Source organism: Mytilus californianus, unplaced genomic scaffold (assembly GCF_021869535.1).
Source record: "Mytilus californianus isolate M0D057914Y unplaced genomic scaffold, xbMytCali1.0.p SCAF_9, whole genome shotgun sequence".
NCBI classification, from domain to species: Eukaryota; Metazoa; Mollusca; class Bivalvia; order Mytilida; family Mytilidae; genus Mytilus; species Mytilus californianus.
The window spans coordinates 44,458,289-44,481,982 of NW_026262745.1; the positions used below are offsets into that span (position 1 = coordinate 44,458,289).

Here is a 23,694-nt window from a genome sequence, read left to right on the forward strand (position 1 = left end):
TCAATAAGATAGAGCGTTGGCTAGAAGTAAAACGTATGCCATACTAGAATAAAATTAAAACCATGATCAAAATCGTTAGTTAAGATATTAACCCCCACCCCCTTTCTATGGTAAACGAATGCCAAAAACAAAATGACACAAGAATTTACAATCAATAACGGTCATTATAAGTAAATGAAATATGGACTTATTTGTAAATGAATTCATATTGCAGCCAACATTTCCCAGTTTCGAAAAGGTTTCTATTTCCGCTCAAATGCCGTATGATTATTGACAGGAGATAATCAACCAACTATCATTCTCTTAAATTATAAATTATGGTATTTCGCTTGCTTTTTTTTACCAATTTTGTTTTTTGGGACCCTTAATTTTAAGAGGTCGTGTCTAATTAGTCATGCCCGATTAACTTTTAGTAAATAAACGCTCCTAAAGACCTACACCTGGTTAATAAGTTCAAGATACAATACGTAAACAAAAGATATCCTTTATATGATAGTTATTCCATGAGGACGCGGTGTGTCAGTGTACTAAGATCAACCCAAATGGTCGGAGGGTTGTGTCAGCTCTTCTAGACTATACGGAAAAAACGTTTACGCTCCAGGACATCTAGTTCAGAATGCATTACAATAATTATAATATACTTATAACATTACTATATAGTATACACCCTTTACCGCGGATACAATGTTTTAATATGTTGAATCAACAGTGAGTGTATCCAGTCGTTCTGGTGTAAGAAATGATATCGTCCCAGGTTTTGTAGAATACAGCTAAGTGCTCTCGACCAATGAAATTGTAGGATTTGATGTTTCTTAATTGTGAAGAATAAATAAAATCATGTTCTTAGTAAGGGATTGTCCTATTGTTTAGGCCTATTTACAGCTCAAAACAATGAGTATTTATAAATGAGCTACAAATACTCTGAAGCACATTATCAGCTTGAAAGAAATCTAGTGATAAAATATGCCTAAAAGTTGAATTTTGAAACAAACAAACAAATCTAAATAAGATGAAGTTTACTGGTGCAGTATCATTGGTACCGTCAACGTTATTATGAGAGTATTTATGACTTCAAATTACTAAAAAAAAAACATCAATAACAACGCAATGCAAAAAAGATTTTTTTTTAAATTAGATAAAACCTAAATCGTTAGTTAATACTCTTTCAAAAACTCAGATTACTAGAAATAAACAAAGAGATAATTCCTTGCTAAAATATGACATGATTTACATTCATACTCACAATCTGGAAACATTTCTTACCATTCCATTGTACTGTTGTGTCATCTTATGTCTATATGTCTAAAACACAATTCATTTTATTTTTCAAAGTTATAAGAAAGTCCTTTAATCAATAAAACTAATCCATAAATGAAATGCCTGAAAAGGAAGTCATGGATTAATTCAGAAATAATTTTAACGCTCAGGATAAAATTCAAATATTACGGTCCAGGCCATGTGTAAATTTCCAATAAATCTATTGCTTCCATGAATTATTTCGATTTCTAATAGGACAAATACGGTAATATAAAAACTGAATCGAGGGTGGGTATGCCGTGTGTGTGGCAGTTCTTTTTTTACCCCCTGTTAGATAAAGCTAAAAATATATTCCAATAAATGTATAAGTGCATGAATTATTTCTTAAATAACAGCTAGAAAAAATGTGTTTAATTCTTTCAATTCTAATTAAACCCCAACGTTTGCTATTTTTGAATAACATTTTTTTCTCGTAAGCTACCGTCAAATACACAGAGGACATTTCGTAGCTAAGGAGCTGCCATGCTGACTTGCTGAAATCAGTAGATGTTCGAATGATGCAGTAGAATAGAAAATAAAACAACACCTACCTCAAAACTCCATTTTAATGTAATATAATCCTAATTTCGATGGTTCGCGTATCGAAAAAAACTTCAGCTTTAGCGTTTTCATTTGGATGACGTCATGTTTTGAAATGACTTTAGACTATTTACCGGATTTGTAATAACATAAGCAACACGACGGGTGCCACATGTGGAGCAGGATCTGCTTACCCTTCCGGAGCACCTGAGATCACTCCCAGTTTTTGGTGGGGTTCGTGTTGCTTAGTCTTTAGTTTTCTATTTTGTGTCATCTGTACTATTATTTGTCTGTTTGTCTTTTTATTTTTGGCCATGGCGTTGTCAGTTTGTTTTCGATCTATGGGTTTGATTGTCCCTCTGGTATCTTTCGTCCCTCTTTTAATGCGCCAAAAGCGTGAATGGACTTTCGCGGAATTTTAACGGATTTTGATTTTGTACATTTTTCCGAGCTGTTAGGCAGTAATTCTTTTTGTTATGTATAAGAATAAGAGTAAAGGTTGCACTTTGTAAATACAGCTATTTCACAAACCACGCCTCTTTTTTGGAGATATATAATATTCATATATAATTAGTTTTGTTTACGTACTGGTTCCCAGATATCATCTCTATATTTCTTCTCGTAGATACATAACATGGGAATGTTACTAGTAAATATACATATGCATAGCGGTCAAATTGAAATCTGTGTAAAACCTAAAGTCATTCTAGGCTATAATTTTTTTTCAAAACTTCATAGTAAAAGTGGTACAGTTTTAGCCGTAAAAGGAGTTCTTATGGGAAATTGCATTGTCGATATTTACAGAAATGCAACCTATAGGTTCTGTATTTTTTTTTTCAATTTCAATTGAGCTCTTTACAATATTCTAAGTTGTATAAGAGAATGATAATCCTTTTCTTCATGATAAGTGCTCGCTAACGATCGTACCTTATCATGAAGATAGGGATTATGTATATGTAAGAGAATAATAATCCTTTTTGTCATGATTAAGTAAGAGCGTTAGCGAGTATTTGTCATGAAGTAATTAAGGGATTATCATTCTCCTACAAACTTAGAATATTGTAAAGTGCTCTAGGCTCAAATGATATCTTGATTGGTTGTTTTCAAGAATTAGTTTCATTGTCAGTGCAATGTTTATAATTGATGCATGACTTCCTTTTTCGGAATTTCATTTATGGATTAGTTTTAGTGATGTGAGGACTTTTTTATAATTTGGGAAATATTTTTAAAAAAAATGCGTTATAGACATTATGTGACACAACTGTATAAAGACATGGAAGGAATTGTATGTGTTTCCTGATTGTGAGTATGAATGTAAATCATGTAGTATTTTAGTGAGGAATTATCTTTTTTTTTTTTTACAGTTTATATCAATAAAGACATTTGAGTTGCAATTAGTTTTATTTCACAGCCAATATGTTTTTAGATTCAAATAATATTCCATTATGTCAGGGGAATGTTCAAATAAAATGACTTTAAAAGTTTTAAAAATATTCAAAACTTAATTAAATTCCTGTTTTTTTTTTGTTTTTTTTTTTTATTTTATCAGAATATTAGAAGTAACTATTCTTCCCAAATGCTTGTCCAGTAATCAGAGTTTTGGAAAGCTAAAGTTTTAGGTATTTTTTTTTATTTTAAAACTGTTTTTCTTTTTTATTTGCATTGCTGTTTTATAGGTATTAATAATTTGAAGTTATTTCTATTTTCATAATGATATTAAAGGTACCAATTTTACTGCACCCGTGAACCTCAACTTATTGTGATTTTTTTGTTTGTTTCACAATTCATATTTTAGGCAGTTTAAATCACTGTGTGATAAATCCTTTCAATCTGATAAATGTGCTTCGGGGCAGTTGTAACTAATTTATAGAAACTCTGTGTTTTCAACTGTAAATAGACAAAATAATAGGATAATCCCTTACTACGAACATGATTTACATTAATTCTTCACAATTAAGAGACACCAAATCCTACAATTTCATTGGTCGAGAGCACTTTGCTATATTCTAACATTCTCTTACATATGTCTAGGTTAGTCTATAAAAACATGAAAAAGGTATTTACTACGTAATTTAGAGCGAGGAGATTGGCCCGAGCACTTAATTTCATAGTATATACCTTTTCATAGACTATCTAATCGAGCACATATTAACAACTCGAGTAATCTTCAATTTGTCTATTGATAGTTTATTTTGGCGGACTACTTGTATCACAGGTGTTTGTAAAACGGATTTATGTTTTTGTTATATATTTGATTTTAAAAGGCCCTTGACTTAAGAATGAACAGATGGTAGTTGATGGTGTAAGTATGTATATTGATATAAAGCGGTGTTTTACTAAACATGTACTTCTTTACATGGTAAGATGATTGAACAAATTGACCAAAAGCAGTCAATGAATTATTAATTATATTGCAGTGGAAGTTTATTTACATGCTTCGATAACATTTTTTTCAATTTCACAGTAAAATTATTTAAGGCTATAATAAATGTGAAACATATAGATAGTTTGTCCTCATAGTTAGTCTAGTTGATAGGCATTAAAAAGTAACTACCAATAATTCAAAGATTATATTTTTTTTTTTTTTTTAATTTCAAAGTCAAAACTAGGTGGTACATTCTCTTCAGACATTATCACGGTTTGTCAATTCAGGACATCGTCCTTAACATGCATGAAATATTTGCCACTGGACATAAGGCAACTAATAATCAATCAATCAATCACTTCAATACGAAATATATCAATTTCCTTCACGAGATTTCATAGTACACACTTATTTGTGTACAAAGTAATTGCATGGATGATAAATTATCACAATTTTAAGATAGCGTTATACCCACATCAAGGTATAAAGAATCATGTTTTTTACTCTTTATCTAAATGAAAGAAACTTGCAATTGTCAAAAACTTTTGTTAGCAGGATATTTAAAAATCAATGTGAAAAATTAACAAAAACTAGTTAATTTTATTTGGAACACAGCATTTTATTCCAAAATAGCCAGTGGCAATTTTTGTTATAATATCTCGATTACGATACAATGTTCAATGAATTCTTACCCGTGTGGTCATTAATGCGTAGTTACCTAATACATGGAAAAAGTATGTATTATGAAAATTAGAAGGCAAATTCTAGCTATTTGATTGGACGAGAAGTTGTAAGTATGTGCTAAGCTTAGATAATTATTTTGCGTTGAATTAGTAACTAAGTACGTATATTGTTTATTACAGTGACATGTGTAAGATTGTATTTCAATGAACATGATGAATGTATTTTAGAGCAATTCATAAATGAACGACCTGCCCATTGGACTTATACGTCAGTTCAGTGAAATGAGCACAAACAAATGATCAATAAAGTAGTACAGTTATGTGTTACTGTAGAGGAATTATCTGCGTTTTATAAACGATTTGTATAAATATTGCAGATTATCTAGGAAAATATAAAATCAATTGGATTATCTGTTCACATTTAAGTAGATTAAAAAAATATTGTAATCCCGGTATGTTTGAATACAGTTCCCTTCTAAGTACTGTATAGTAATCACATTCTGTCAGGAAATGGACTTCATATTTTGCCTTTTTGTTGTTACATAATCGATACTGTTTCTCGTGTATATGTTGACCAAAGTAACTGCCTATTTCCACACCAAATGGTAAAATGCAATATCGAAACTGAGCTGAAGTCGCTCTTAAACACTTCTGTAGATTAATTTCAACGTAGGATTTGGTTCTAAATTCTACCTTAAAAGTTTTATATTTTTATATAAGTTGAACAACCATGAAAAATGCACGAACAAGTTTGTAAGAGAGCTAAAAACATTTGACTTAAGTGTGTTAATATTACCATGTAAATTTCAAATAGGTTGTGTAAAAAAAGGTTAAGTGGATTTATAATACTAGAAGGCTTTTTGATAAATTATGAAACCCCACATCCAATCTATATTATATTATATGTTAGATCCAAGTTCGATAAAAAAAGAACAAAAGCAAATTATGAAATAATATAGGTAAATACTAGATTTACTTTTAAAATTTTGTTAGAATACTTAGTTAACGCTTATATTCGTGTTTTGAAACTATTTCAAACTCACAGTGAATCTTTGCAATTATATCTTTTCAAGGATATACCTTACTTTTGCAATTTAGTATTGAATACTGTATTCTATTTTGACTTGATCCCTTATAAAAGAAGGTTTAACGTAGAAACTTTTTGAAAGGTTGTCTACTAATTAATTTCAAATTAAAGGGGGTATAACTATTGAGTACTAACAGATAAATAGTGGAAGTAAATATTCCTAGGTAGATGTTATTTCGTTGTGTCATATAATAAATGTGATACTTGCAAAAAGGCCTGTGCATTTCATTGGTAGTTAAAAATTAGTAAAACATTGTTTAAAACTGCACGAAAAACATGGCTGAGAGGATGATATTTGCCTCTAAGTTATCAGAAAGGAGGGATTGCTCTCAGAAAGTTAACCCTGTTTAAGCACAGCTTCCCGAAAGGCTAAGTGAGATTCTCTTATTACTTTGTGTCCGTCATCTGTTCGTCCGTATTTTTATCTTTCTCTCAAACTACTCATTGAATTGTACCTAAGTTTGTCTGTCTGATCTGTAGCATATAAAGTATAACATGTATAAAAAGTGTGATTTTCGTTCAGCTTGATGAACAAACATAGCCAGCATGTTTTAACATAGAACACAAGGTCAAACTGTAGTTTGGCTAATATCTCTAAAACTTATCAATTATAGGAAATCATCCGGAGCACCTGAGATCAAATTCGGTTATATTTGGGGTAATGTTCTTCAGTCTTTCGTTTTATATGTTGTGTTTGTATCCTGTTGTTTTTTTTTTTTTGCCATGACATTGTCAGTTTATTTTCGACCTATGGTATTTTTCACCTATCTGTTATCTTTCACCCCATATGTTTTGAAGTTATTGCCCAGCGATGTTTTTATTAACTTTTTTGGCTTTCCTTTCCATTATTTCAAGTACTATAGGAGATTGGTGAGAAGAGTAAATGCAAAAATAATCAACATGTATCACCTTGAAATTTCGAGAAAATGTAATTAATCAACAAGTAGTTATTGCCTCTGAAATATTGATTTTTTTCAAATTTTTGCAGTTGTTGGCTGTTATTATGGTTATCGTGAAAACTATAGGATCCAGATTAGAAATGTAACATGCAAAAATTATCCGCTCTACTAGATGTAACTACCCTGAACATTGGAGAAAATATGTCAACCTGTTTTGTAGTAATCATTCCTTACACTTAAATGGTTTACTGTTACCGTTAAAATTATAGAAGCTATGTTTAAGGACAATCGAAAACATTATAAGCATGATTATATTTATTAACCCTGAACATTTCAGAAACAAAAAATTGTCAACCTAGTTTTTCGTATAAACTCTTTCTACTGTTACTTTGAAAACAATGGAAACAAGGTGAGGAATAAAAAACTGAAATTCTGGGTAAACACAAGACAGGATCAACCGAATTTGTAATTCAGCTACCAGTTTTGAACTTTTTGTCCCTGCAATGTTAATTTTTACTTGTTTTGTATTTTGCATTTTTGACTGTGCATGTTACTTGTTAGATTAAATATATCGATTGCAAAAAAGATTACTTACATAAAGATAAACTATAGTATGTACATATGGAAACTTAACACATTGCAAATATTTTCAAACTGTTAGAGGCACTTTTAAATTTTGAGTTATAAGTTTTAAAAATTTTCTGCTCGGAATCAAAATGAAACGTTAAGAAAATTATAATTATATATGTTTGTCTTGAGGTTTTTTGTCTGGATTGCGTTACAATAATGTAGTGGGGAACCTTTACAAATGGCCCTCATTTGAATTTAAAATGATTTAAGATTGCAGTCAGAGGCAAATGAATCTTCAGTTGGATTTGACATATTAAGAATATTTAAAAGAATTATTAACGAACATTTATAATAAGGCCACAAGGATGTACTTCTGTTGATAATAATACTATTAGGAGGAATAAATATCCGCGTCATCTGCCTCTCAGCAGGTGTTATTGACAAAATGATGTATCAAAAAAGGTCGTTAGTAATACAATCAAATATTTTTTACGATGTTGCTTAATAAGAAAAACATATATGAAAAAACTGTAGCATCTCGAGCAGTTAGTCATCTTGTAGGATAAAGTCGTAATTTCGATTTTATATCTAATCAGTATCGCAAATGTGAGTAAGCTATCGGGAGAAAATAAGTTCATTGCTTCGAATACACAGGAAAATACAGAAAGGATAAACATGTAGGACTCTAAAGTGCGATGTTACTCTAAAGTGCGATGGTCACGCTAAAGTGCGATGGTCTACGCTAAAGTGCGATGGTGTCAGACGCTGAAGTACGATGGTTGTTTGTTTTTTTAAGTGCTATCAGATGACACGCTACAGTGCGATGGTACATGACACGCTAAAGTGCGTTGGTTTAACACGCTTTTAAAAGTGCGATGGTGTAACGAAAATGGGGTTCAGGCAATGGTTTTTGTTTTTTGGTGTGGTCATATTAGTTTTTCGTCTACTGTATTGTTTATAAATCATGCTGCTGTCTTTGTCTTTTGAATTGTTTTACATTAGTCATTTCGTGGTCCTATATACCTACTATGCGACGTAAGCCAAGGCTTCACGTTGAAGTTCATAATGTTGCTAAGTGCATATGGTCTTTGGTGGATAGTTGTTTCGTTGACAATTACACCACATCTTCTTATTTGTTTTTTTGTTTATTGTTTTCCATCTCTTTTACAGACATGACGAACCATATTGAAAAGAATTGTTTTATAAAATAATTCAATTAGAAAGTTAAAAAGTAGCTTTTATTTCACGCAAGTAAATGACATGGGATTAAAAACATAGGAGTTTCTAAATCAAATTTGGACGAATTAAATACTTTGACCATTGGTGTATTTTGCCGTCTTCGCTCTCTTTTTCGGTATACACTTTCCCCTTACTATCGTCAGTTTCTAAGTTTATGAGAAGTATTATTTTCTAGTATTCCGTCAGAAAGACGTTTGTCCCCGCCGACACAGCGGGATCAAAAGTTTGCATTTCTGTTACTGTCGATGATATTTTGGGAAATAATTCCTCCGCATACAAACTCTTCTAGCACTGACCAAAATAGGAATCATTTGTTTCTCTTTTTGTGTCTAGTAAAAAAAACCTTCATCTGCAAAAACATTCTCGTTTACCGGCATGTCCATTTTTGTTTGTACAAACGGCGTGTAGCGTCATAATGCTGTTCCATACTTTCGCGAGCAAACGCATTTTCGCGGAAAAACGAACTTTAGCGTGTTCCATTAAATATTATACACCATCGCACTTTAGCGTATCAAACCATCGCACTTTAGCGTAGGCCATCGCACTTTAGCGTGACCATCACGTTTTAGCGGCCCCATTGCACTTTAGAGTCTACATACATAATCATAATTGTCTCAGAATATTATTTCATTATTTTATTTGTTGATGCATATACTAAAATTTTTTTTATTGCAATGCTCTTTTATTACATATTCAGTGAACTATGGGGTTGGAAAATATAGAAAGCAAACATGTGTCGCAGTTATCTCAATAATAAGTGAGTAAATGTGTTGAATTGTATCCCTTTGTATCTTGAATGCTTGAGTACAAGATATTTGATGAATCAATTATTTAATGCGAGAAAAACCTTAACTAAATATTAAAGAACGGGCTATTTATTTACATTATAAAAAATAATTAGATGTGTTATGATTGCCAATGAGATAACTATCCACCAAAGTTCAAATTAAGTAGATGTAAGCAAAAATAGGCAGCTGTACGGCCTTCAACAATGAGAAAACTATACTGTATAGTCGGCTAAAAATGGCCCTAACACTAAAAATATTAAACAATTCAATTCAGAAAAAAAACGGCATAATTAATAAAAAAACAATTTACGAGTAACAAATATGACAGACAAGAACCCCCGAAAACCACCGATCTACAGGCTCCTGACTTTTGACAGTCACAAATAGAATGTGGCGGGGTTAAACTATCCATAAACTGTTGACATGCACGCCATGAATTATTTGCACGATATGATCAAACATTTGAGAATGTTTTTGTATTTACAAATGTTTGTCAATGTCACACTGATAATGATATAATATTTGACTGGTTTTACAATTAAAAAAATAAAGGGTATAAATTAGAACCTATACAATCAAAATCATATGATTAACAGATCAATACTTTGCACATTTTATGTAAGAACGGTTGTCATCTTTTGGCTCATACAAGACAATAGTCATCAGCAACGAGCTCCGCGTAATAACTGGTCGATGTGGAAAAGGCCAAGTATGAATCTATATCTGAATACTACTGTAACATCTGTCCTTCTTAAACTATCATGGAATAGAAAGTAAAATAACAAAAATACCAAGCTCCGAGGAAAATTCTAAACGGAAAGTCCCTAAGCAGATGACATCAAAAGTTTAACCCATCAAACGAATGGATAACAACTACCATATTCCTGACTTGGTACAGGCATTTTCTTATGTAAAAAAGGGTAGATTGAACCTGGTTTTATAGCTAGCTAAACCTCACACTTGAATTCCATTATATTGACAATGATGTGTGAATAAAACAAACAGACATAATACATGTAATAGGTACAAATGTCAAAAATTGGGTTTAACAGTCAACATTGTGTTATTATCTTAATTAATATAAAAACAAACAAATAAAGTCAACAAAGAAAAACAAAAAGGCATGTAGACAAAGCACATTAGCAATACGAAAGACAAGAATATTAAAATTTACCATAGCACAATAACACAATGACGGGATGTATAAATCCGAGCCACGTCAAACGGATATTTCCAAATATAGACTAAACGGTAAAAGTAATAATAGAGGACAGTAGTTTTACATGCACTTTTGTAATACTTTTTTTTCTGGATAAGGGTTTTCCTTTAGTTATTGATAATTAAAGATGACTCAATGGTGGATAGAAAAATATTATAATAACAAATAAGAAATGTAAACTGCGAATTCCGAACATGACCTGTATATTATTGTCCATGACATTAAGCTTAAATTCAAAGATCTCATTAATTCTACTATGAGAAGCAAAACTGACCAAACATGTGTATAACTTATCTCTTCATAATTAAACGTCGAACTTGTCAAAATGACGTTTAACATACTTGATGGTCTTGGCATTATTCCAAAGGATGAGCTACACAAATACTTCAGTTAAAATCGGAAACAAATAAAACTATTTAGGTTTCATTTCTGTTAATATAGACAATGCAATTTCCCATTGGAACTCCCTTTGCGGCTAAAACTGTGCCACTTTTACTATGAAGTTTCGTAAAAATTATATCTTAGAAAGGAAATGTGATACGCACTACTATTTAATTCAAAGGCCAAAACATAGGGCTGTGCGGCATATTTTCAACATTTATTTACCCCGGACTTGTTAGAGTTTAAACTTATACTAAAACTCTGTACTACCCCTATCTTTACTTTGTGCCTTCTTTAGAGTTTAATTTTCACCGCAACAATATGTTTTTATACTGGTAACATTCCAAAGTTATGTCTCTATGAGATGAAACATTGAGATCATATTTGGGAACCAGTTCGAAAACAAAACGAAATATCTATGAATATTATATATCTCCCCAAAAAAGACCTGGTTTGAGAAACAGCTCTATTTACAAAGTGCAACCTTTAAACATGTGCAAGGCAATTATAAATAGAGGCATACAATTTAAGTATTGAACGGTAAATGCCACATTTGTCAAATTCGAATATGACATTTTATGGTATTTGACAATGTGTTACAATATTTAATCATTGTGTGGTACTAATCCAGAATTTGTTTTTTAAAAGATAAAAAAGGGACAAATCCCTCGACCGATCATTTCAATAGGAGTCCAATTCAAAATTGACCTTCATTCAAATAATACAAGCTGGCTTTCAGTTATAAATTCTAGGTGCTGAGGTTTTGTATCGTTAAGATGTCTTTCAGTTATAGATTCTAGGTGCTGAAGTTGTGTATCTTTTTATTTTACTTTAGTTTCCCCTTTATTTCTCTTCTTGATTTGTGTTTCTTTTGATCAAATGACTTTTGACGTGACTCGGTATTTATGCACTCTGCCATCGGATTTTCACTTTTTACCTTTGAACATGCTTCGTGTAGGTGGGTACTCGGGTGTGATTCGGACACAACGTCTTTTAAAGCACTTGTGAAGTGTTGTTTCTATGTAGTTTACCCTTGTATGTATATAAATAACTAAATGATTACTCTATCAATAAAGTGTATTTTATAAACAGTATGTACTATCAACGAAAAACACTTTTTTGTAGACAAAGTGTGCGTCTGGCGTACACTTTTTTTATCCTAGCATCTATGATGAGATTTTTGAGCTATCTACTACATCATTTTGTTTGGGTATTGATATATTTAATTGTATGTTCGTTTGAATTTATGAATTTGTTGTGTTATATGTCTGTGGCGTATGTCAACACAGTTTTTTGCTGCTGTCCCATTTATTGCCACATTAACCTACTATGTCTGTTTTGGGTTGTTAACCACATTTTGCCAATATAACGAAACTGAAATCAACTGTCATACAAGTGGGAGGTCTAATCTTCAGAAAATGTTTGTTCCAAGGCAAGGATATGGCAGTTTTTTTTTTTTACTTTTTCCGTTAATTGCTATTACGGACTTCCCCCTTTTTTCCTCGGAGTTCGGTATTTTTGTTATACGTTTTTTTCTGCAATTTTTTTCTATTACATTCTATCATAATACTTATCTTGATGTCCTTCAAAAATCCATGACCTTTATTGTATGGTCTATTACTTTTCGAAAGATTTGATATCGGGGTACAGTATAGAAAAAAAGGCGGAAGACACCAAATCAAAACTCATAAGGTAGGCTCACAAAATTAAGGGAAAAAACGAGAAAAAAAAAACGATGACATGACAAAGAACAGTATATAAACTTGTATACATAGTTTCTATTTGTGACTTCACAATTCTTTTATTCCGAAATTTTTATTCTCTAAATACAATTTGAATTTCTTATTTTGTTTTGATGTTTTAATGCATTAACTGCCTTACTACGAGATTCTCGTATAGGTATCTTACTGTGAAATGAAATCAGTTTAATTATTTTATATACAAAATACTGATAAGTACTAAGGTTGCATTTAAAAACCGTTAATCGACGAACAATAGACAACGTATTGACAAAAAACAAATACGAAAAGGAAAGTAAATTTTTTGAAATAGTGACATACATAACAAAGGATTGAGTAACTCAAACTCAGTAATAGCCAAAGGATATTTCTCGTATGACACTGCACGGAGTGTGACACGAAAAGGTGATACGAAAACTGCGTTAATTTGTTTAGGTTATCCAGCATCACGAGACGATATCACGACATTTCCATTGGCTATTCGTTAGGTCATTAGTGACTTTCAAAGGTTAAGACGATCTACATTTCGTGATTTTTTTCAAAACATACAGAACACTCATACTATCCGCCTTTTTTTTAAGAAATTGTATTACATTCTGAAACGGACAAAACGTTTTAACATGTCTGGTGTTAAGCTTTGACGCCGGAACAATTTAAGACGTTTATGAAACTTTGAATTTTCCAAAGTACTTAAGAATTTCTACGTCAGGAATAGATTCACATAGCTGTCTTTGAGAAGATTTCGGAATTTTGGGTCAAAAATGTTTTTAAACTTTTTACTTTATTTAGCTTTTTCTCCTTTTTTTATTCAAGCTTCACTGATGGGTCTTCTGTTAGCGAAAAGCGCGTCTGGCGTACCAAATTTTTAATCCTTGTATCTTTGATGCGTTGATTATTAGAAAGAATTATATTTGTATTCATTTAACCTAATTCGTTTCTTGAATGTTGCACTTTAAACTATATTTAATAGCATATTTAAACGTGCCTAGTTTATCTATGTATGTTATTGTATTTTTTCAGCAATAATGTTGGTGTTTTGTTTCTTTGCTTTAACATTAAAATGCCACTGCTCAGGTTTGTACCATTATTCAATTCAACATATATTTACATAATAAAATAAAATTATTCTTTTGCATAGTACACAACAAAAACATAATGCATATATTGTCAACGTAAATCGTGTGTACAGATGATTTCAATAAATCAAATAAGACCTTTTGATTCTAACTTTTTTGGTCACCACAAATCGTTAGGCAATGAAATTATCTGTCATGCAAATTTATTTTTAAATTGTGTTTATCCTTCCTTATTTTTTAGCAGGCTTCGCACAGACTTGTACTTTCAACTACATGTTGTTCTAATGTATCTTTTGTTTTATCCTGTCCCGGTCCTTTTCTGAAACTTAGTCTTTTTAAATTTGGTGACTTGAAATGTAAGAAAAATAACAAATCTGTTAACATATACATCTTAAAACTAGATACGAACGTTCTTCATAGATAATATTTCTACAATGAAAACTGTAGACGAAGTTGGCAAGACAAACCATGTTCCCTGCGTGACAATTTCAACAACCAATCATTAGTGGAAGTTTTCATGAAAACAGAATCTTGATTAGTTCAATATTTTCAAATGAGTAAACTTATCATACCGTACTTATTATTAAGCTTTAAGTGTGAAAACTGTCGGAGAAGTTAGCGGCGAAAATCATGAACCCCGCTGCCCAAAATTACAAAAAATAACACAATAACTCGATTCTTCTCTAGTAAAACATTTCATGTTTTCATTATCAATTGAATTTCAGTGACTAGTATTATAGTTATTGTCAATGGAATGAAAGATTCAAACTCCATCTTGTGTGATGAAATCAAAAGTAAAAGTGTAAATTAAGAAAATATAATTTTCCTTGACTTTGTTTTGTACATGGCACAATACGTTTTCAAATTATTGTAATGAAAGCTTTGACTGTTATCCAATCCAATTAAAATTAGTACTCCACAATTGCTCCTCATTTTTTTCGCGCGCGACATATAAACAAACGAACGAAAATGAGGAGCAAGTGCGGAGAACTAATTTTAAATATACAGTCCGCCAAAAGTTAAGCACCACCTATTTTTATTGCATCGATTTTTTGTTCATTTAAAAAAATCAGTTAATCCTCGAAAAAGAGAAAATATTCATGTATCAATTTTGCTAACATATACCATAAACAAACCGTAGACTTAAGTTTGTTCACGTATGCAGGTTCTATGCATTTGAAATTTGCGTTCATAGAAATAGTGAAAATTACACAAATCAGAAACGGAATTTAAGTTTCCCTGTGATTTTATTTTTTTACAACAATTAATCACCCAATATCATTAAAAGTCTCTACAAATAATCTTTGGTATGTTCGGCAAATTTAATGTCAATATTTGAGTCAACAGGATGTGTAACACCCTCTCTTCCGGTAGAGTTCCATAACACGGAGTCTCATACTCTGTACAAGCCTTCTGAACTTTAGTTGAGCAAACTTATTCCATTCAGCAACAATTGCGCTTCTTAAATCGTTAAGATTTTGCAAAGGTGGATTTCTGCGATTGAGAATTCTGCCAAAGGCATCCCAGATATGTTCCATAGGGTTCATGTCTGGAGACATGGAAGGCCAAAGGATAATGTCAATGGCTTCTTGCTCTTTGTACTCTTTGAACTCGGTTACAATCCTTGCCCTGTGTGGTCTAGCATTGTTGTACATGCATAAGGGTCTTGAGGCAAGAGGAGGATTATCAAAATGAGGGACTACAATGTTTCTAAGCACCAAATCCCTGTATGTCTGTCCGTTCATGGTACCCTGCAGAATATGCATACCCACCTTACAACAGTATGAGAAGAAACCCCATACTGTAACACCACCAGCAACGTATGCAGTCGTTGGGCAAATGTTGTTTTGGTCATTAGCAGTTTTATTTCCACGACAAACTCGTGTTCTGCCGTCTATTGGTCGTAACAGAAACTGACTCTCATTTGACCAATGAACATTTTGCCAGCTTCTCATGTTCCAGCGTCGATGGTCATTAGCCCTTTGAAACCTGATTATACGGTGCCTGGCTGTTTCCAACACTAACATGACCACCTTTAACCCAGTGGTGTCTAAATTGTGTGGCAGGAGTAAAAGGGTTGGCTTTAGCACAACCAATAAGGAGTCTGTCATCACGATCGGTAGTTAAACGGGGTCTTCCGGATCTTGGTCTATCATTTACAGTTCCTGTGTCAACATGACGTTGTAAAAATCTGACAATGACGGTGTGTTTAACATTGAAATGGTTACCTATGCAACTAGTGCTCCTACCGGCGTTTGACATGTCAATTGCTTGTCAAGGTTCAGTCACATATAACTTACCCCTTGCCATATTTCAAAGTGACTTGGTGAAGGTCAAATTTCACCTGTACACGGGACAGTAGGAAGATGATTTAAAGGCATCGAAACAGTGTATTCGAAAAAGTGCAGATGACCTTTAATAAAAAAAATGCTTGGCGTGTTTATCGGAGTTTTTTTTTGGTCGTAATGAATTTTCTTAGTGTATGTTATAGGCAATTTATAACACTAAACATAAATATTTTTTTCGCAATATTTAAAAAAAAATATTGCCAGTTATATTAAGGTGGTGCTTAACTTTTGGCGGACTGTATAGATTGACTATTATCTTGAAAATAAAGTGAATAAGACAAGGGCAGGAATTATTTGTCTATTTTCTTGAAAATTATAATAGATAGATAGAGTCTTAAACAATAAAAACATACCAGTAATATAAGATCTAAACAAAAAGTCAACAGGCCGAAATCGTCAATTGACTCTTTATACAAGTTTTTGTCGTTAAAAAGTGTTTTCTTTATTTTGGGCGTTATTGCTTTTTATTTTAAAAACTATAAAATATAGAAAAAAAGTTTAAAAGGGTAAATATGATCATCAAGACAAGATATACGAACAAGTCAATATTGCCGAAAGTTAAACGATATTGCTCTTAAATGACATTTTTTTTTCAAATAGTTTCGTTTTTGCTTATTATCTAGGAACCTATAATAGATAGAAAGCAAAAAAAAAAAACCAAAAAAAAAATTAGCAGCGACTAGATCAACATGAATATCAACATGGCCCAAGTTGTCTGTCAACTCCTTATTGGAATCAATGCTCTAAAATACCGATTGATACCATTTTTGGGCGGTTTCTCACATATTATCTATAAAAATGAAATACATTATACATAGTACAAGACACTTTAACAAGCAAACTAATCTGCAGGCCAATCTACATTATTTCGAAATTCAAGTTTGCTGAAATTGCCAGTCAACTTTATATAGGAGTGTTTGTCCTCTTTTAATGATGTATACTATTTCTTGAATTTTGGATGAAAACTTTGTCGGATAAGGAAAACTGTAAACATACAAATTGATCAGCAAAACAAGACCAACACTTTTGTTACATAACTGGAATTGTCAGTCGACGTGTCCTACCCATTTTTGTCGAGCCTTCGACTTTAGTCGAAAAAGCGAGACATAACGATCCTACATTCCGTCGGCGTCGTCGTCGTCGTCGTCGTTGTCGTCGGCGGCGTCCACAAATATTCACTCTGTGGTTAAAGTTTTTGAAATTTTAATAACTTTCTTAAACTATCCTGGATTTCTACCAAACTTGGACAGAAGCTTGTTTATGATCATAAGATAGTATCCAGAAGTAAATTTTGTAAAAATAAAATTCCTGTTTTTCCGTATTTTACTTGTAAATGGACTTAGTTTTTCTGCCAGGAAACATTACATTCACTCTGTGGTTACAGTTTTTAAAATTTTAATAACTTTCTTAAACTATCCTGGATTTGTACCTAACTTGGACAGAAGCTTGTTTATGATCATAAGATAGTATCCAGAAGTAAATTTTGTAAAAATAAAATTTCTTTTTTTCCGTATTTTACTTATAAATGGACTTAGTTTTTCTGCCAGGAAACACTACATTCACTCTGTGGTTAAAGTTTTTGAAATTTTAATAACTTTCTTAAACTATCCTGGATTTGAACCAAATTTTGGACAGAAGCTTGTTTATGATCAAAAGCTAGTATCTAGAAGGAAATTTTGTTAAAATTTGTACCTGCTTATCCGTATTTTACTTATAAATGGACTTAGTTTTTCTTCCAGTTAACATTAAATACAGTCTGCAGTTAAAGTTTTTAAAACATTTATTAGATTCATAAACTATCCTGGATTTATACCAAACTTTGACAGAAGCTTCTTACAATCAAAAGATAGTATCTAAAGGAATATTTTTATTGATTTTTTTCCTCATTTTTGTTGAGCCTGCAATTAACAGCAAACGTAGGCGAGACACTGGGTTCCGCGGAACCCTTACGAATTTTTTTTTTGTATTTTGGGCAAAAACTGTAGCAGATAAATAGAAACTGTAAGTAGTAAAAATGTTCAGTAAGATATGATTAAAAAAGTACTTTTAGTCATGAATTGTTGTTAGTGAACGATGATTGAGTGAAGCCCTTATTTGAATATATGCTATAGATGCAGGTAGGTAAAATAGGCTTTTAAAAGTATAATTTCTTTCAATTATGAAAAACAATAAAGGGTTTTAATATATCTTTAAGTCACATGTGATGCATAGCTAGTTTGTTTAAAACAAAAGAAATTACTAATCCGAAAATACATATGTACGTTAAAAGAAGCTATAAAAATATACAAGTTTTTGTATTGTGGCAGAAATACCTAAAATGCCTGACAAAAAGGACGACAATATTGAAGATAGAAGTGGAACTGTTGTAGCCGATAAATTTGAAAGAGAAATTGACATGAAAGAAAGGAGCAATATCAGGAAGCTTGAAAAGAATGAAGTAAAACTTTCGTCGTTTGTTCAAGGTACATGAATAACATGTAAATAAACTCATCATAGATTCCAAGAAAAAATTTTGTATTTACGCCAGACGCGCGTTTCGTCTACAAAAGACTCATCAGTGACGCTAGAATCCAAAAAAGTTAACAAGGCCAAATAAAGTACGAAGTTGAAGAGCATTGAGGACCAAAATTCTATAGCATACTCATAAACCAATACACGATTAAAAACTAATACAGTTCTTTAGTATGTTATTTCGCACAAGCAATGTGTTAACTAGTTACAGAACGTTGAGAATGTTCGAAGTACTAAGGATCTTTTACCGCAGGATTATATTACCTCAGCTGTATTTGGCAAAACTGAATAATGCTTATTATGCAGCTTTCAATCTAAAAGAAGAAGTTGGGTACACAATTCTACCAGTCAGGAAACTCGATGACATTACAACCTGTCATATACCAGGCACAAAACAAATTTTCATCATCGATGATTTTATCGGAAAGTATGCGGTTGATGAAACAGATGCAGAATTATGAGTACAAAATGGACCTTTATTGAAAATATTGAATAGGCTATTTTGTGTTTGACAGTCCGTATTTTCATATTCCGACCGGCCATAGGTCACGAAATTATTGTAATGTTTAGAAACCCGTTTTTTTTTTCACACGAACTTTTTGATGCAATTTTACGAAAAAATGAGACGAAAGACATGATTTTTGTTTGATCTCCAGATTGATATATGTAATCATTCTCAGAAAAGGTACCACTCCAAGGGATTGAAATTCTACTATTAAACAAATTTTGGGGAAATATGTGACATCTTCACACACATTTGACAACATTTTATAGCAAATAAATATAGATTGTTGTCATGGATACACCAAAATGAAATTGTATTTCACCAGTTTAACTACTGGAAATCAAATCTATTGAAAATGCTAATTACATACATATGAACATATATGACACAAACAGTAAGCTTAATTTGTAAGAAAGCAAGAAGAAGGGGATGGTATCATGAACCAACCATGGATGTGAATCCTACATATATATTGACGGTCAATATTAAAAATCTTGCACAATACAATGTAAAATACACATAAAAACACTGAAGGCGATTTCCTTTAATACACTATTTACATATGTGATATATAAATAAAGGACGTTTACTAGACTCAGTCACAACGTTATATATAGACCGGTTAGATTATATTAAACCGAGGACGACGGTTAATATAAGAAGTCAGAAGTCTATAATTGATCATTATTTTTTTTCACATGCAGAAGAAGCTCCTTGCAATATCATTACTTTATATACATAGAAGAAAAAACTATATGCTTATATTGTGTATTTTTACATTCATAGTTTTTATTTTTTCATTTTTTCAATATTTCTACAGAATTTGAAAAGGAAACACTTACATACTGGGCTTGTAAACTTGAAAAGTTTGTTAAAACAAGAGCGGCAGATGTTATATATGATAACACAAAAACCCAAAACGTTATTCTTATAGTAGGTCCGACTGGGATAGGTAAATCGAATAATGCTTATTATGCAGCTTTCAGACTAAAAGAGGAAGTTGGCTACACAATTCTACCAGTCAGGAAACTCGGTGACATTACAACCTATCATATACCAGGCACAAAACAAATTTTCATCATCGATGATTTTATCGGAAAGTATGCAGTTGATAAAACAGATGCAGAATTATGGGTACAAAATGGACCTTTATTGAAAATGTTGTTCAGCAAAAAGGATCATCAAACAAAAATCATTCTTACAAGTAGAACATATATTTGGCAACCAGAATGGTATAAATGCTTAAACATTCCATATTGCACGAGTGATTTGTTATCGGAAGACCTAAAGCTATTAAACAAAGAGAGATGGGATATCTGCAAATCTTATATTTGCATCGACGTTGCAAGGACTTTGAAAAAGGAAGGAATAATGATGTATAGTAGTTTTCCATCGGTATGCGCAATGTATTCATCGTCAAAAGAAATATATTTAAAACATTGTTTAAAAGTTCTTTATTTGATTATTGAAGACGAGTTGAATAATTTCAAGATCAAATCCCAAGAAACTTTTCTTGCATTGGCTATTCTTGCAATCATACAAATCATTCCAAAGAAATCGACCACAAACGAAATTCATGAATATGACGAATTAATGCAGGATTTGTTGCTTGAATTCAGTTTTGTTCAAAATCAATCGAAAAATCGTCTGCAATCTACTTTGACAGCTTTAAAAGGGGATTATGTGAAAGAACTGCGTGGTTGTTTCGTGTTTATTGATGAAATTATGCAAAAGATTGTTCTTTGTTGTATTGCAAAAACATTCAGGAAAACAACCGTTAAGTATTGTAAAACTGACGTGATATTAAATCAGATGCGGGTGTATTGTATAAATGAAGAACAAGATGTCTTCGATATAAAAGTAACAAGAGAAAACACAAATGCATATTTCCGACGACTTGTTATTGAATTGAATAACGGACTGTATAAAGATGTTTTCGAAAGTGCACAAAACGTATTACCCAAATTCAGGGTAAAGTTTCTCGAATATATTAAACAAAATATAACAGTTAATGAATTGACAAAATCACAAGAAGGAACGACAGCCCTTCATGTTGTGTCTGCTCTGGGATATCATGAGTATGTTTCGTTTTTCAAACATTATACACGGATAATTAATGAAAAGGACGCCGCTGGCAATATACCTTTGCATTTAGCGTGCAAGAATGGTCATCTAAAAATAGTAAAGGACCTCATTGAAAACAAATCTTCTGTTGATATTTCAAACAACGACGAATTAAAGCCATTTTTTCATGCTTGTGAAAATGGTTTTGTTGATGTTGCAAATTATATGTTGCATAACTCGGCTAAGTGGATAAAGGTAAATGAAAAATATAGAACAAAGAATAATAGATGTGTTCTACACGTGGTATGTGCAAGTGGACATTCACATCTTGCAGCGTTACTGCTTAAAAATAAGGCAGGAGTAAATGTTGAGGATGCGGATGGATGTACACCGTTACATTTAGCATGTTACAAAGGAAGTTCTGAAATAGTTTCAGCTCTTCTTGGTTGTGATGCATATGTCAATGCGGTAGATTCATCTGGTAAAACCTCTGTATATATTGCATGTAGTGAAAATCATCATAGAGTTCTACAACTTTTGCTAGAGAGAAAAGCCAAAGTAAATCAGAAAACTGATAGTGGAATGACACCTCTTCGTGTTTGTTGTAAAAAGGAAAATAGTGCTATGGTAAAAATGCTTTTACAGAATGGAGCTAGGGTTAACAATAAGAAACCAAGCGTTGTACCTTTACACGAGGCATGCAAAGCGGGCAATGATAGTATAATAGAAATCTTAATTCACGCAAAAGCGTCAGTTAATCACAGAACGAAAGAAGGTGAAACACCTCTCCACGAAGCTTGCAAGAATGGGCATTATAATGTGGTCAAAATCTTATTGGATAATAAAGCCGTTGTGGACGAAAAAGACAACCATGGATGGACGGCTCTTTTTTTTAGTTCTATGTACGGTTTTCATAAAATTGTTGATGTGCTTCTACAAAAAGGCGCAAATCCTAATATATCTGATAAACATACAATAAACCCACTAATACTTGCTCGCGAAGGGAAGCATACAAAAGTGATCGATTTATTGTTGCAGTCAAGGACAAATGTTAAAAAGTGAGACAAAAATAACTGATCATCACTTGCATTTACTTGTAATACCGTGAATATAGATTTAGTCAATATATTATCAAAATATTTGTTTTATTTTAGTAATAAGAATATAGTCATGATAGTTAATAAGGCATATGGAAACGCACAAGACAAAAATGGACATACGCCTCTATTTAAATCAAGTATAAACGGATTCATCGACATTGTATATAACCTACTCAACCACGGAGCAACTATCAACACTAGTTTTACAGATGGTTTATCCCCCAAAGCAGTTGCTAGAAAAGGGGCATTAAAACATACTTAAGGTATTCATAAAATACAGAACGAGCCTTTATACCTTTTCATTATGTTTTAAAAAATAAGAAATAACAAGAATTGAAGAAAGTACGTAAGTATTTCATTTGGGGTTATGTGTATGTCGACCTATTTCCTAAATGTGACGGATTCATCACAACCTCTTCACATTTCGAATCGTCTTTTATCAATGTACTTTCTCGTAGAAAATCAAGGACATCTGCCACAAATACGTCTATAATATAAAATAAATGCCTCAAACATTTTCCTCAAAAAATTTCTTCATTTCTTATTAGAAATATAGCATTTCATCGAAAAAATTATAAAACCTTAACATCATTGATGTAAAGGATTAATTATCAAATGATTTTGGCAATCCTGCTGCTGATAATGAAAAATATATATATATATATCACCTCAAAGTATTAAACATATCAAAAGGATAGAAAGGATACGTATGGATAACGTGTTATAAAGATATTTGGTTTGTTTTATTATGTATTGACAAATAATGGTTAACATCATTGTCTTTATTGTTTAAAGGTCGTATCTAGACTTACTAGTAGCATTACAACAAAATATATGGCAATGAACAGAAAAAGATAAACATGAATATATTGTATAATGTTTGACAAGAATATGCTATACGTTGGAACTTTGTGTCAGGAAACTTGTTTTTTTTTATTTAACGTATGTGTGTAACACTAGATATACTTTGATACAAATTATTCATGCTTCCTCGTGCCAAACTTTTATGTAATGTTTTATGTTTCATCTCTGATTATCGACATATCAAATTTACATCATGTAATACGTTATGGATGTTTTCTTGGTTGCAAAATTGGCCTAATGAAATCTCTTACAAAAAAAGTTCCCTTTTAGAATCTTTACAGTATTCCTTACATTATAAAACGCGTTTGAATTCTCAAATAGTTTTCTAAGCATTTAAAGACGAAATGACTCTGTTTCAGTAACGTATACATGTAAACCAGGCTATTCATAGTGAATCAAAACATTTGATCATTTTTTACA

The 23,694-nt window shown here is 31.9% G+C and overlaps 1 protein-coding gene across 1 annotated transcript in view; it reads left to right on the forward strand.

Annotated features, from left to right (window-relative positions):
- LOC127716078 (uncharacterized) overlaps window positions 1-23,060 on the forward strand; it is a 29,190-nt gene extending 6,130 nt beyond the window's left edge. Inside the window, exons 3-6 of the mRNA XM_052222162.1 lie at window positions 9,377-9,436; window positions 13,827-13,880; window positions 18,537-18,692; window positions 20,067-23,060. Of these exons, the coding sequence (XP_052078122.1) occupies window positions 9,377-9,436; window positions 13,827-13,880; window positions 18,537-18,692; window positions 20,067-22,372 (2,576 nt within the window). The 3' untranslated portion in view covers window positions 22,373-23,060. The remainder of the gene's footprint in view (window positions 1-9,376; window positions 9,437-13,826; window positions 13,881-18,536; window positions 18,693-20,066) is intronic.
- Window positions 23,061-23,694: the final 634 nt, after the last annotated feature.